This window comes from Bactrocera dorsalis, chromosome 4 (assembly GCF_023373825.1).
Source record: "Bactrocera dorsalis isolate Fly_Bdor chromosome 4, ASM2337382v1, whole genome shotgun sequence".
NCBI classification, from domain to species: domain Eukaryota; kingdom Metazoa; phylum Arthropoda; class Insecta; order Diptera; family Tephritidae; genus Bactrocera; species Bactrocera dorsalis.
The window spans coordinates 59,986,452-60,003,125 of NC_064306.1; the positions used below are offsets into that span (position 1 = coordinate 59,986,452).

A 16,674-nucleotide genomic window follows, 5' to 3' on the forward strand; every position below is an offset into this window, starting at 1 on the left:
TTACTTTTTCTAGTGTGACATTGAGAGGTTTCGAAAGAGGAGGCGAAAAATATACTGTTTCAGGATGAGGGTAAAAGGGAGCAAATAAATTACTGCGCAATGGAGAGACAGTGTCTTTGAAAGGGTTCTCTTTTACAAGTGTACAATCAGTGTAAATATTATAATGCATTGGCTTACGGGACGGACAATTAAAATTGTAAGCGTTGGTGGAATTTAAATTGAATTTGTATAATGAATTTTATGGCATTTTTTTGTGAAGGCAGAAATTGCTTTGAAAGTATAAATGAATAAGCCTTTCTCAGAATTTAATTCCTATTAAATATTTTTGTTTTTTCAGTTTCTTTCGAAACTAAATAAGGTATGTGACCTTGCTAGATTCTTAAAGTGCGCCTAAATGTAAGCAACAGTTTTGGAAGTTCAGTGCTTTGTTGAGGTTTTTGATCGATAATCACATAATGTTTCTTTCGACCATAAATTAGGTGAGTGACTTGGCTAGATTCCTAAAGTGCGCCTAAATGTAGGCAACAGTTTTGGAAGTTTAGTGCTTTATTGACGTTTTTGATCGATAATCACATAATGTTTCTACCGACCCCCAAATAGGTGTGTGACTTTGCTAGATTCGTAAATTGTGCCAAAATGTAGGCAATAGTTTTGGAAGTTCAGTGCTTTATTGACGTTTATGATCGATAATCAAATAGTGTTTCTTTCGACCCCAAATTAGGTGTGTGACTTGGATAGATTTTTAAATTGCACCAAAATGAAGGCAACAGTTTTTGAAGTTCAGTGTTTTATTGATGTTTTTATTGGTAATAAAATATAATTTGTTATACAAGCCTACGACTGGTACAAAGCCTTCAATGCCAGTCGAGAGATCGTTGAAGACATGCCTCGTTCTGGACCACCTTGGAAGTGAAGGATATGGTACTTCAAAATCGTCGGGCAAGTGTTAGAGATATGGCAAGAGAGCTCTCTGAGTCCGCTCGAATGCTCTTGGTGCATATTTTGCGTATGAAATGCGTTCTTGCTCGACTCGTCTGCCCGATAAAGCTGAATGTTTGCAAAAGGGGTACGATTGTGACCGATTTTAAAGCCAAAAAAACGCATTGAATACTGTCGATCGTAATGTAAGATTATCGAAGATTTGCTCGGACGTTCTGCCAAAATTTTTGCGATTGCGAAAAGTAAAAAAGTGAAAGAAAAATCCTGAAAGAAAATGTCGAGAACGCATCGTATTGTGATCCGACACAAGTAAAAATGTTTTTAGTGGCCAGAAAATGCTTCATTTGATCTTAGATATGTTTCCCGGATGGTATAATAAAATATGGAAGTGCCTGAATGAACGTACAGGTTTTGAGCTGGCTTAGTCATCTGACTTTAATGCAATTGGGAATATTTGAGCAGAGGTCAAGGAAGCTGTGGGGAAAGAGAATCCGTCCAACTCGAAGCGGTTATCTTGGTGGACTTCAGCTGCCCAGCTTCATTCTCTGCGGCCATTCGATGAAGTACTAATTAATTAAACTTTATATTTTTTCATCAATTTAATATCTGGTTATACATCAAACAAAGCTGTATATATAACAAAACATGTGCAATAAATTTGCATAACAAAAATAATTTCCAAAATAATACTAAATAATAAAACAGTTTTCTTCAGTCCTCCAATGGTAATATTAACTTATACGTCATGGCACACCGTAGTTGTGGCAAAAATAATTCAACAAAAATCCGGTGTCTAAAAATTACCTTACTGAGTCATATATGCATACATACTTCTAAATGTATAATATTAAGCCTTTGTAATTCTATTTCGTTTATATATACCGTTATCACGGCTTTGATTTTTTCTCAGCATTCCCATTGACAATCCTTATCCGTATCTATACATTCGAACCATATACAAAGTAAAAGCAAATGTATGTTACTCATACGTCACGGTGTACCTGCGGAGCTTGCATGAACATAACGGACGACATGGCGCATACGCAATTTTTTATGCCTCCAATACAAACCTATGAAGGTATGTCTACCATCATACATATGATTGGGATATGTGTCCTCATATGTGCATGTGTGCGCCAAAAGTGTGGTTTCCAGTCAATAAATCGATTTGGGACTATCCATTGTGGCTCCCACATCATGCGTTGAAGCTTGAATATGTTGTTAAAAAGTACGTTTCTACCCATATGTAGGTACATGCATACAGTCATACATATGTATGCTGCTACATGAAAAATAAAACATCACACAAAACTGCCACCAACCAGCTTTATCGCGTTATTGCCGCCCCTGTTTCGGTCTTCATTTGTCTATTTTTAGCGCGAGTGCGTTGAATTGAGTGCGTAGTGATTACTGCTTCGTCGCTTTTATTTTTTACAACGCCAATTTCGTACACCACATTACAATGCGTTTGCCGTTTAGTTGTGTTGGTGTGTGGTATAGTGTGTGCTTAGTGTGGCAAACGTTATTGTTTTTTATGTGCTCACATCATTTGCCTGCTTTGTTACACATACTACTATACTCACATTTTACGGCTTTGTTATTTTGGGTATGATTTTCGGTTCACATCAATAGCGCCCATTACACGCACACACTTATATGTATTTATATTTGCTAGTATGCCTTTTGGCTCTGTTGATTTTCGCCTGAGTGAATGGCGCTCAAGGCTATATGAGCTTAAAGCGAAATATTTTCTAGTTTTATTCGTTGTGTTGGTGATTTTGTTTGTTTTTTCTTATTTGGAACATTTTTTCTTCTTGCGATTTCGTCAAGTAGAATGTATGAATGTTCATTAAAAAGAATAAATGAATTCATAAAATATTTCTTTAAATATCGTGCGTTAGAGTGACGCAGTAAACGTTATAAATATAAACTTACGTGGCTTTTGTTATAAATTTTTTGATCAACAATTGTTTTTAAACATAAAATTGTTTAATTTTTCTTTCACTTTTGAAAAAATAACGGTACTTATACATTTCGAACTCACTACCACTTTTTTAAGACTACAGTTGCGAGCTTAAAAGTCAAAATCTTCAAAGCTTCACTAAAAACTTAAATTTAATTACTTCAAAATTGTTAAAAACAAATCCCAAAATATACTAGAACACAAAAAATACCTCAAAAAACCAAAAACAATCAATCCTTGTTACACAACTCCTGCACATTAAGCCAAACGCGCCTAAATTGCAGCCCCTAAAGCGTCTTAAGTGTAAGCAACATTTTGTCATGTCTTTGTGCTTTTTTATGCCGTTATCATTGGCTCCCTTTTGTTTCTTGGTTTGGTACGCGTTTTTTGCTACCCTTTGTGGCTTTTATTGTTAGCTTTATCTGCTTTTATTTTATTACACTTCTTTTACTTGCTTCCCTTGCGCATTCCGTAAGCTTCTTTATGCGCCTCAAGCGCTGTGGGATATCAGTATATTTTCGGTTTATTTACTTTCAAGGGAAATTTGAAATGAAACTTTTGAGCCTTAGACGCTTAGCTCTATATCTGATAATGTTACTCATACGCACTGGCGGAATTTTTCTGCAAATCACTGCTATTGGTGATATATGCACACATACAAACAAAGATAGGTTTTTTTTATATACAAAAAAAAGAGTCTGCAATATTTAGCTTTTAAAAAATGTTTACTGAAAATTTGAATTACTATTACTTAGTGTTTCTGTATAGGTTAATTTTTTTTATTGGAATTTTTCGCTTATATTAGTATTACTTATGTGTATTTAAAAATAAAACAATTACATTTATTCTACAAAAGGTTGCAGTCATCTACCGGATCATATTTTAAAGTAAACTAGCTCCACTATTAATCACGTGTTGGTTCCTTAAAATCAGCTAGCTTGCTAAGAAAACTTTAATGTGCTGTTACTATTGTATATATGTATAAGCCTCGTATAGTCGTTTTTATGCAGAGTGTCTCATCAGCCCTAGCATTGATGTTTGGTCAATTAAACAGATATGAGAGTCAAAGATTGATTTATGTGTTAAACTGAACATCCGATTGCAGTTTCTGCTTGTTACTTAAGCCTTGATTATGTTGTCAAAAATCCGAGCTGACTATCCACAAAGGTTGTTCAATTATTTTTGCTTTGTTTCCATCTTTCATCCTTATAGATTCAACCAGCATTATGTTTGTCTTCTTGAAAGCTGCTGTTCGATTGATGAAAATTGGTTTGAAAGATTGAAACCGAAAATTTTAATCAATAAAAATTCGTCTTCACTTGCAAAGATTTGTATCCATCGGTGGAGGTAGAGCAAGTGGTCGGTTGTTTACTCTATATCTACCCCAAATATATAGCGTGTAGTGGTGGGTTTGTAATAGCGTACCCAATTAGCGTTGTAAATTATCACTATAAGAAAATAAAGATATCTAGATTTCATGGTAGTCCCGACAATAATCTCTTCTACTTTTTTTTTACTTCTTTTAATAGATCGAGATATTTGTTGACAGAAGGAATTGAATTCAGTTTCAAGTCATAACCATCTTTTTTTTTGGTGGAAATATTCTTTAAAATTCATTTGATTTAATGAATGAAATTTACAGAATTCAATGTAATCAGCGATTCATTGTTCAAAATTTTGAATTCCTCGCAGTGAATAAGATTTTTCTGCTTAAAATTATCAAAAAATCAAAAAAAAAAAAAAATATTATTGCAGATGGATACAAGCAAAAATCGAAGGACTAGCCAATTTTTAGAGTTTTCAGTTAAGTGATTTCAGAGTGAATTAGAAAATCGAAATTATTGTGAACATTTTATTCTTAGCTTTACAAGGTGCTTTCCAAAGTAAACAGGACTTTAAAAAGAAAACAGAACAAATGGTTTTTTCAGCAAAATCAATTTATTCTCCTTCTGCTTCAAAATAGCTTTTTGCATGTTCCAAAAGCATCTCGAATGAGTGTTTTAGCTCGTTGTCCGGTATGGCCGCCAGTATGCCGGTGCAAGCTTTTGGAATAGCCTCTACGTCTGCATAACGCTTTCCTTTCATGGGAAAATGCATTTTTCCGAAAAGGAAGAAGTCGCACGGTGCCATATCAGGTGAATACGGGGAGTGATTAAAGATTAAAATGTAATTTTTGGTCAAATAATCGTTCTTCGAATGTTAGATTCTGAGCAACTTTTGGTCGTCAGTCAATTTGTGCGGAGCAAACCGTGCAAACACCTTTCGTAAGCCCAAATGTTCGGTTAAAATGCGATAAATCTATGTTTTGGAGATGTTCAATTCCAATTCCATGAACTTCAATAATGATTTCGGCTGATTTTTGATGAATTCACGCAGAGTTTCGATGAAATTTCCGGTGATCACGGATTTTGATTGGCCCACATGTTGATCGTCATTTATGTCCTCACGACCACTTTGAAAACGTTGAAACCACTCGTGCACTCTGCTACGGGATAGGCAATCATCGCCATTAACTTGTTTCATCAATTGAAACAAAAAAAAATTTAATGTTGGCACTTTGATCGCAGCTCATTTTCGCACCGATAACACAACCATACTGACACTTAAAACGCAATAACTTCACTTCAAACGATGAGATTTCATGAAATTCTCACTGGACAATCGATAAAGATAGCAGATTCTAACGCACCAGTCGACTTATAGATGATGATGATAAAATTTCTCGTTCGATATTCGTACCAAGCTCATCAATCGTTGCTGGCTTTGGCATCAAATCGCATGACCGAGGCGTCTAATTGACTGAGCCATTTCGTCAAATAACACGTTCACCAAACTTGGTTTTGAATAAATCGATTGTGACATGGCTATTATAAGGCCTTTTGAAAAAAGGTGACTTTGAATATTAGCCTAGCTGCTTCCAATTTTAATCAAAACTCAATATAAAGTTATTTAACATACTCAAATACATTTTTAATAAAATCTGAAGGAATTTCGTTTCCTTTTTCCTGATTGCCAGAATAAATTGTCAAAGTCAGGTCTTTGTTTAGGGCTCTAGGCTCTAGGCTTAAACTCTTAAGAGAATAGCTCAGTTCTTGATTAAGTAATAATCTGTGTTCTGCTGTGCATGTTCCAAATAAATGTATCTAAGTAACGCCAAAGTAACAAAGTATGCACGCACACACTCACATACTTACAAATGTTGCTATTAATATACATATATGTATATGTGTGTATGTGCATTACGTAAATAATAAAAGCGCAAACCAAAATAGCAACCAAATTACATTTTTATGTCACACTTGTAGATGGCACATTGCGGGCTGGTTAAATGTAAACGCACACCCACACGCACGCACAATCCGCCTGACCTTAGCTTTATTCACCGCGCGCCCACATTAGCTTTGTGCTTTTATTCGCCTGCTCATATGCATAACAGCCTCTCCACCTGCCGTTTATGCTCTGCTGTTTTTGTGTTATTCCAGCCATCTTCTTTTTGGTTGTTGTTGTTGCTGCTTATATCTGATTGCATAAAACGCTTAATGCCGCCGCCGCTTTTTGCCACTTTTCTGCCGTTGTGCGGGCGGTCACAGCAACAGTTATTTACAGCCAAGCATACAGGCGAAAAAATCACAACTTGTGTAACGAAAACAACAACAACAACAATGTCATGCATAACAATGAGTGCAATAATGGTTGCGAATGTTACATGTGTCATTTAACAGAATGTCTGCGATTCAGCTCCATTCTCTACCTTCGTCGTCAGCGCTGGCGGATTGGCTTTGTGCTCTCATGCGTCTGTCTATGTATGCGTGCATGTGTTTGTTTGTGTGCGTAGGCGCCTTTTCGTGCTTATCAGGCTTATCGCTGCTAGTTTGTGACACCCTCGTTTTTTTGCTGGCAGATTTTTTTCCTTTGTTTGGCGGCATTTTTTTCGTCCTGCTTTGTATTAAGTTGTTGTTTTCCAGTTTTTTCTTTCGACTGCTTCGCTTATTGTTCATTTTCTGCCAGCAGCTTTACATTGTCATGCTGGTTTGCTTGCTACTTACGGCATGTACAATCTTTTTTCTGCTTCTATCGGCTTTCACTGCCTACGAAAACTCATTTATCTTATCCCACGCTTGTCACTTCACTGCCCTGCTTGCGCTGTCGTTTGCTTTAGACTCCTTTGCATTTAATCAATTATTAATAATGTCCCAAATTATCATTTATGTGCGTTTCAAAATATTTAGCTTGCAGCAAAGAATTAGTGCCTGTAAAGCATTAGCGCGCAAAACAATGAGACAAATGAATGAAAATTTATTGTCGGGAGTCTCTCTCTCTTACACTTTCCGCTGTCTTCGCTAACCGTCGCTGGCATCTACTTTATCGCTCGCAGCTCACTCGAGCGTGTAACTCACGGACAGGTGGCAACAAATGAGAAATGTCTAGATTCTTAACAGGATTTATTGCCAAGGCGCTACTGTCATAACAGTAAAACAGGTGTAGTTAAGCGGGAGCATCCGCGCTTTGGCGTTAATATATTAGCCGGATCTGCGTGCTTTGACCAACACGTTGTGTGCTGAAATTGCGTTCGCGTGCTTCGTGGAATTTCGCCTGAGAATTCTGGAGCTCGCGTTGTCATTTCGCGAGAATAAATGTGAGTGTAGATAACATAAAACAGTTGTTACAGTTTTATTCTCGACAATAATTTTAAATTTTGATAACACTTTTATAAAATACTTTCAATGATGGCCGCGGCTGCGTCTCAGATGGTCCATCTGTTCAGTACAATTTTCGTTGACTTGTTGATCCTCACCGCTAAATAAAATTTGGTTCGAAAACATCGGATCTTCTTGGAATTTTTCAAGAGGCCATTTACGAAGCGATGTCACTTGGGAGGGACGACCGGCTTCAGTTCTTTCATAAGCTATTGTACGTTTTCAATTTAAGATTATTTTACGTCGTTATCTTAAATTGAAAACGTCGTTCCATACGTCAGTCGGAGTTGTTATAAAGTCCGCTAAAACGCACTTTTGTCAAAGCCTTTTCGAATCCCCGATACAGTCGGAATTTTCTTTTTCTTTTCCACCATAACAAAGTTCCGCTTGTGCTACTGTGAAATTAATCGAATAAGCTTAGATCTGATACCAAACACCGTTTTCCGTGCGTTAGTCGATCCCAACACGAGTCTCTCTTGAACAGCTTAGAAAGCCGATCCGTTTTTGGTACCTACAAGCTCCTATATATTGTAAGACCCTTACAAATCGACCAAGCGCCTGGAGGATATCTCAAATTTCTTGAGGAGGCTAAATTCAGTTTCGGCTATGTCTTCTGTTTTGCCGAATATGGGACTATCGAGATGTTTCAGCTTCAGTCGTGCAAAGGCTGGATAATGAGCAGGAAGTGCCTAAATGTTTCCACTTCACCCTCCTTCATTCAACTAGCGTCCGCCAAGATTCTTAGTCTTACCGTGTGTATGCTTATTGGACAGTATCCAGTAAGAATTCCTACAATTCCTACGACTTTACTCAAGGCAAAAAGATCGCTAGCATTCTACCAAATTGATCTCGCAGTCGCGCAGGAGTTCGTCTACGAACAGCGCAAGTTATGCGTACGCGGGGTCTTTGGGTTCAGTGCTAGAACCCAAGACGCCAAGCGAGCTCAGAGCAAGTATTGTCGCTATGCTGTCAGGGTGAATGATCACCTCCCTGAAAGAAGCCATGCCTCGTACGAGAGCATCTACCGCCACATTGTTAGCAGTTATTTCTGCCTGAAAAACACCACAGTGTTTTGGTAGCCTAAAGGTTATATTGACGGAGGGCGCCTTACAAAAATCTTCCCATCCTAGATTCGAACGCTCTGAGAAAAAGTTCACTGCGCATCTTCTCCAGCGACTTCCTCTCGTCCACCTATCCCTATTCGGTTACTTCTGCCTGAAAAACACTACAGTAGTCCGGTAAACTAAAGGTTATATTGACGGAGGGCGCCTTACAAAAATCTACCCCTCCTAGCTTCGAAACCATCAGTGAAAAAGTTCATTGCGCATCTTCTCCAGCGACTTCCTCTCGTCCACCTATCTCTAGTCGGTATTTGAGCAGAGAAGAAATCGCCACGAGTGACCCCTAAGACGCAGTGATTCAAGTTTTCTGGGAGCGAGGAGAGAATTTCGACGTGTTCTTTTTCGGACCCCTTCATACACCCAGCTTGCCTTAACCTTCGAGCTCACTTTGCAACCACATACCCGCCGACAATTCCACGGGTGGTTTGTATAAACTTGAAGAAGTCACTTGAGTTGAAAATCAAGACAACTGAGAAAACCAGTGATATTATCAAGTAGTTCGTTGAATGCTGCGGAATATTTATTTAACGTTTCAAAATCGACGCATAAATCAATACAATCCTCATGTTTTGTAACACAGCTTCACCCTCGAATTACTCTTGCACTTCACTTGCAATGCTCAGCTAAATAATATCATTTGCACAATCTAGGCTATATTTCTTTGGATCACGTTTCAAAGAGATATAAAGTAATCAATCCGATATGATAACTGGGAAAAATTCAAAAATTATTTTTCTAAAATACATCAGCCTGAGCTTTATGTTTCCGGATTTTAGGCACTCCTCCCTTAATGACCTTAATAACTCAAAAATCTAAACACTTTATCTTTTGTCATTTTCATTTCCTTAATAAATACATAGTTCAAGGTCAGTTTGTCATGAAATACAAAAGCGGAAAATGTCAGACGAAAACTGAAACGTGACAAGGAAATGTTAAAATGTAAAGAACGCAAAAGTAGAGAAACGAAAAGCAAAAACAAAAATCTAAAATGAGAAACAAAATTTGAAAACTGAAATGGTAAATGAGTAATGAAGAGTGAAAAATGAAAAGACAAAAAAGAAAACATTACAAAGAAACTAAAAGTGAATGTACAAAATGCCAAGAGCACCAACAGCAAAGGAAACGGAAATGCGAATAAGAATTCATGCAATGCTTTGTGTTACATTCAGAGATCAAGGTTAAATTAATATACGCACGTACAGCATGAAAAACGCACGCTCAAAAGATGTGCGAAAGAGATTTACAATTTAAAAATATCTCAAATTCAACTAAATGTTTTTTGTTAGATTTTTTCTTGTTTTTTATAAAACGCCCTGTGGACGAAGGGAAGTTGAAATTAGCGCCAGCATTTCCGCTGTGGTTGCGTGCTGAAGTACGTGCTCGTATGCGCGTTGCGTAGCGTGTAATGTGGGCGTAAGTGAGTAACAGTCGCAGGAAGTGTGGAAGACAAATGAGCATAGCGGTAAATCTGTCATAAGGATAAGTTCGGACAAAATGATATTTTTCAGAAGGTTGAAAAGAAATGGAGATCTCACAGTGAATAAATTATGGTGGCGAAAGTAGTAGTGAATCTAATTCGAAAGTTACATAACTCAAAATCATAAGTTGCATTTAGTGTGCCGAAGTGGGGTAGCCGGAAAGTAGATTTTTGAGAATTAAAAATTTCCAGCAAAACGGCGCTGCATGTCTTACAGCCAACGAAACCATCAATTTCTTAAATGAAATTATTGGTGAGCGTATAATCTCGTGCCTTAGGCCTTTGTCGTGGTCTTCAAGATCACCGCTGGACTATTGCTTGAGCTTATGTATATGCATTCGCTTGTCTACGCCAATAAGTTCGAGAGGATTGACGTCCTGGAGGAGAATATTTGGTGAGTGCTAGCATGTGGCTGCCAAATGCTACACAAAGTACTCGAAAATTGAACTCTTGGCTGGAATTTTTCGAGCCAGTCATGGCGGTGGGGAAGTCGATAAAACAAACTATGGCGGCTCCCTCTCTGTCTATATACCGATGAGGGATTTGCAGGTGGGAAGAAGCCGTTGAAGGAGAAGGACAGTGAGCTTCTTTATGGATGGATCAAAGCTTGTGGGCAAGGTTGATGGATAGCTTTACTATGACTCTATCAACTCCGGCTTCAGACTTCCTGACTATTGCAGTGTCTTCCAAGCCGAGATTGAGGTTAGCAGTAGATTAATTAAGGTGGCAGTAGATGTACTGCTGCGTTTTACATCCTTCTTCAGAGAAGTGACCATCCATTCATTCAAATAGCACGACGGCGATACTAGCCTTGAAATTATTAACAGGGCCGTCAGGGTTTATCGAGGTGTACCGAACCTCTCTATTAATAGCATCGAGTCTCTTTGTGGTAAGATTGGTATAGGTGCCAGGCCATAGCGGAATCGCAGGAAATTGCAAAGTTGATGAGCTAGCAACAAATGGCACTCTACAACCGCTATCGGTAGAATGGGAGCGGATTGGTGTTCCCGTACCCTCTTGTGTTCTACTACTGAATAGCTGGTCCTCGCGGAAGCTTGGCCTGCGCTCTACCAAAAACCTTTTGCCTCAAGATCGATCGCAAGAGATATAGTGATCTGTTAGCCCTCAGTAAGGTTAGCCTCTCCCTAGTTTTGCGGCTTTTAACGGGTCGTTGCTCGATTGGCGACCATGCAATAAGGCTGGGAATTATACCTGACGCCATTTGCGTGCGGAAGATGTATGGAAGAAGATGAGGTGGTAAACACTTAATACTTCCTTCTTGACTGTCCCGCGTTTGGGAGGTCAAGACTTAAGCACTTGAGAACACACATCTTCAGACATCCTGTCGAACTGGCTGGAATGTTGAAAAGTTAAACACCTGTGCAAATTTGTATTGGCTACTAAGAGTTTAGCTAATTTGTAGTTCGAACACAGGAGTTCTTCCATTCTATGGCCTCACAAAGGGCAACATAAAGTAGTCCATGTGCATGTTGATCAGCCATTCAACCCAAGCTAACCAAAGCACATTGAATATATGTACATAATGAAAATAAATATAAACTATAAAGGCTAACTTCATTATAAAAAATTATTTGTAGAATGAAAGGTTGTCATGCCAACCGACGAATCCAAATCCAAATCAAGATAAAGATTTTTGATAAAAGATTCTCTGTGAAGAGTTTTATATCAAATAGTTAATGGTGCTTATTTGAAATATCATGGCAACATTTTAAGAAATTAGAAAAAAATGTTTATAGTCCTTTGTAACTCCGAATGTTAATCTATGAATTATGAAATATGCGATATTGTAGAATTTTAGTCGCAGAAGGGAGTCGATATAAGAATTAATCCACACTTAAGTACACGTCCATTTCTTATATTAACATCTCAAAAATATTGACACGTAAAAATAAAAATTTCCAGGTAGAAGGATTCTGTATCAAGTGGAAAATCCACCACCGTTCTTAAGACAAAACGAGTTTCAAGGGCAAACATTAGTTTGAGAAACCAAATATCCACAGAGGTTTTTAAATATAAATATTCTGGAAAAAATCATCATAATTACATCTTTTTACTAAAATTGTATAATACATAAGTCATAGAAAGCATTAGGTAACACCAAAAATAATTTCCACAAAGGTTGAAGGAGTTGTCCGTGAAAAGAATAATCCTTTTGTTACTTAAAAAAAAATTAAGCTACCAAAAACAAAAAAGTAGGAGGTTACAGGTAAAATTTGACCTCATTGTTTCACAGATAAAACTAAAATTAGATTAAATAAAAATTTAGATCAAAGGATTACGTGATACGATCATGCACAGGTAGTCGACTATGACAAAAGCAAGTTCTTGGAAAATCACAAAAATACGAAAAACATGACGAGCCAAAGGATTAAGCCGAACGCAGTTAAATCGCCTTCACTCAACCTCGTTACCTGTGCCTACCTGCAATGTGTGCCAAATGACTGAGAATCACCTATAAAAGAAGCGACAATCATTTCGAAGATGTAGTATCACTTCTACTTCGATAGAGTCACATTCCACACGATCAACTAAAAAGTCTTCTAATATCTGCTATAATAACTCCACCGAATACTATATAAAGGCGGTTGTTTTCTAAAACATAAATCTCAAGGAAAAAATACTAAACAACTTTTCGTCTAAAAACTCACAACGAACGAAACATTTAAAAAATGAACAATTTAGAGAAACAATCCAAAAACAAAAACACCGGACAAAGCTTCCAGAAACTAGTTGACTGGGTGCAAGAAGAGCATAAACCTTTGGCTACAAAGCTAAAACTGAATTATTTACAGCTAAAACAAACATTAGTAAAGATCGCTACAAATAAACTAATACGACAGAAAGAAGACATAACGAAACAAATTGACGAGCTATTAAAGCAACAAGAAGAACTCGAACAAAAAGTAGAAGAACTTATTAAACGGGAAGAGTTAGAAAATCTTTTAGGAAAAGAACTACAAAAAGATCTCAAACTTAACAAGATCGAACGTTATAATAACGTGATGCTGCCAAAAACCTTGCCACCATTAGATCAGTACATAAAACTCAATTTACCAGAAGTCAAGTTCGTGAAACGTTTACGTCGCTTTCGGCATATCTTGACACGAAAATTTTTGCGTCACTATGGTTACCCAGTGGCAAGTTACTTCGATGACGGCTCTGTGTTGATATATAAGCACTCGTTTAAGCCACGAAACCGCTCAGAATATTGGGGCCTGAATTTGGAGGAACGTGTTTGCGAACGATGCGATCAATCCTTTTACGTGAGCGAATCTGGAGAATATTTAATCAAAGAAAGATGTGCCTTCCATTGGGGGAGATTTAAAGAGAAATTCACATGCTGCGGGGGTAAGAGAAACTCAGAGGGCTGCGAGCGTAATAAGCTGCACGTGTGGAATGGGATTATTGATGGGGAAAACGGACCCTATGATGATTTTCTGTACACACAACCACGCTCCGATAAATCGAATGATGAAGCCAAAGTGTACGCTTTGGATTGTGAAATGTGTTACACTGGACGTGGACTCGAAGTGGCCAAAGTATCGTTAGTTGGTTACGATGGTCAAGTGGTGTACGACCATTTTGTGAAGCCGACATGTGAAGTTGTCGATTATTGTACACGCTTCTCAGGCGTAACCGCCAAAGATTTATGTAAAAAGCAAAACAAAAATTTGAAGACCTTTGCCGAAGTTCAAAAGGATTTGCTGGAACTTATCGATGCCGATACCATACTCATAGGTCATAGCATGGAGAACGATTTGCGTGTGCTGAAGATTGTTCATAAAAAGGTAGTCGACACTGCACACGAGTTCCCACACCCATTAGGCTTTCCATATCGTCATTCGCTTAAGAATCTGACTAAGAAATACTTAAAGCGCGATATACAATGTGGCAACAACGGTCACGACAGTGTGGAAGACTCTCGTGCCTGTTTGGAGTTGGTGATGTGGAAGGTGCGTAACAGGATCCCTCCAAAGCGGCCGGTCAGATGGATAAGATAAATATTTTATATTAAAAAAATTAATTATTTGCACAAAAAAAAAACAAAAAAAAGGAAAAATTATAAAAATAAAAAAAAAAAATAAACAGTTGATGTAATTTGTAAGCGTATAAATATTTTAATATTTTACTATTTTAAAGTGGGTAGGTTGGGGTTTGTTGATATTATGAAAACACACCGTCTTTATGCAAGCAAGTCATTTTTGCCGCAACAGTATTAGAGAATGGCTTCCAAGTGGGACAGGGTATGCCATCGAATTACTTCTCAAGTCAAGAAGTGGCAATTTCAAAATAATTTATTGTCGCTTTAAGATTCGTAAGTCAATCCAAGGACTTCTCGACTCATATATTATGCTAGTGGGTCTTGTCATCTTTTTGCTACTGTTCCAGAATCGCTTTCAGTTTATACCCTGAAGAGGAAAACAACAGGGACCATATAAAATATATATACATTAGGGTGTGTTTTTGTTTTGAACTATTAATTTTCAATCCCGTCACGAAATTTCCTTGGAAATACCTTAAACAAATTCCCTGAAAATTTTGCACTTATCATTAACATTAAGAACTGGACCAAGGCATGTAAAAATTTTCCATTGAAAACACACAACATCGTGATTTTTTTATCCTAAATCCCTACAGCGCAGAGGTATTTTAGCGCATCGCTTTGACTTTAGACGCAAATTTCTCAGAATTGTTCACTCTACAAAAGTGCCCAGTGCAACATAGTCGTAACTCACACCCGCGAGGTAGTACGAGGCTCTAAACCCGATTTTTCCACGAATTTCGCATTTTTTTTTTGCATATTTTTCGTAAATGACAAGAGCTATAGAAAAAATGTTAACGACAAATTTATGGGAAATTTTATTTGCTATAAAAAAGGTCCGATGTCAAAAACGCTATCATTAATACTTCTCGAGATATTCGGCTTTTTAAGTAAGGCTTTATAGAATTTTCATAGATGGTAGTTTTTAATTACGAAAATTCCATACTTTCCTATTTTCCAAATTAAACATGACTTAAAAAAAAAAACAGAACAAATTTTTTTTTTTGGCAAAATCAATTTGTTTTATTCAAAACAGTCTCCTGCTTCAATTCAACTTTTTGCACGGTCCAAAAGCATGTCGAACGAATGTTTTGGCTCGTTGGCTGGTTTGGCCGCTAGCACGCCGGTGCAAGCCCTTTGAATGGCCTCTACGTCTGCATAACGCATTCCTTTCATGGGCAAATGCATTTTTTCGAAAAAGAAGAAGTCACACGGTGCCATATCAGATGAATACGTGGAGTGGCTAATGGGTAAAATGTGATTTATACAATATGTAATATTTGATGGAAACATGGGCAAACGGAGGGGAAGAGATTTATGGCAAAATCAAATCGTCTCTTAATTTTGAAATGTCGCTAAAAAGTTGCTCATTTGTCGGCATCGCCGATATCGGACCACTATCATGTGCTACAGTGTTGTCATACTTGTATGGGAAACTTTTATTGCTCAGATCTTTTCACGAAAGTTGGTTTAGATTACTGTCGAAGGCAATGTTGCGAACACATTGCTGAGAGCGGACCACTTAACCATGTGGTTGTCACACCAATTGAGCAATCCAAATTCAAATCAATCAAGAATCAATCAGAATTTCATAATTATGATGAATATGTTTTTGAAATGTTTGAAGCAATTTGGAGGCTTATAACAATCGTTGTTAATTATAAAAAGTGCGATAATGGCTTTTTTGAGTTCTTTCTTATTCTTCTTTCTTTCTTCTTTTGTTGTTTCGCATATGGCCGCAAAAAATGTCAATCAACGGGATCGTTGATATTTCCGCAATTTTTTTTTTTTTATTTTTTTTTTTACATAAAATAATTTTTATTTTGTAGTTCAATAATACCTTTTAATATATGTACCTGCAAAAATATGGGATGTGATCTGTTTTTATTCTCCCATAATAGAAGTGGAAAAAATTACATTTTCTGGCGGTACTAAAGGTATCCACCCCTTAAATACACCTTATTTTTTCTATTAACATCTCAAAGATATCGAAAACATAAAATTAAAAATTTCCAAGAAAAGAATATTGTATACAGCGGAAAACTCCCTAACCTTTTCAAGTCGAAACGAGTTTCAAGCGGCGAACATAGGCTGAGGAAAGCAAATATCCATAGAGGTTTTAAAAATTAAGCGTTTTGAAGCAATATTCCCTTAAATTTTTTAATTTTATTTTATTATTTTCATGTATTGTTCAAAATTAAGTTTACAATGATTTGGAACTATGAAAATACCAAAGCATCAAGGCACGATCCTTAACGAGACCATGAATGCTCTCTCATCATAATTACATCTTTTTACTAAAATTGTATATTACATAATTCATAGAAAGCATCAGGTCCACAAAAGTTGAAGGAGTTGTCCGTGAAAAGAATAATCCTTTTGTTACATGAAAAATTAAGCTACCCAAAACAAAA

At 37.1% G+C, this 16,674-nt stretch overlaps 2 protein-coding genes across 2 annotated transcripts in view; both read left to right on the forward strand.

Annotated features, from left to right (window-relative positions):
• Window positions 1-16,674, forward strand: part of LOC105229728 (mannosyl-oligosaccharide alpha-1,2-mannosidase IA) — a 210,805-nt gene that overhangs the window by 80,891 nt on the left and 113,240 nt on the right. The window lies entirely within an intron of this gene.
• On the forward strand, window positions 11,818-14,332 carry LOC125778048 (putative exonuclease GOR). The gene has a single exon (XM_049454152.1). It carries the CDS (start codon window positions 12,888-12,890, stop codon window positions 14,217-14,219), a length of 1,332 nt encoding a protein of 443 aa, XP_049310109.1. The 5' UTR covers window positions 11,818-12,887; the 3' UTR covers window positions 14,220-14,332.

Coding starts and splice junctions, on each gene's coding strand:
- LOC125778048 (XM_049454152.1), top strand. CDS start 12,888: ATGAACAATTTAGAGAAACAATCCAAAAACAAAAACACCGGACAAAGC.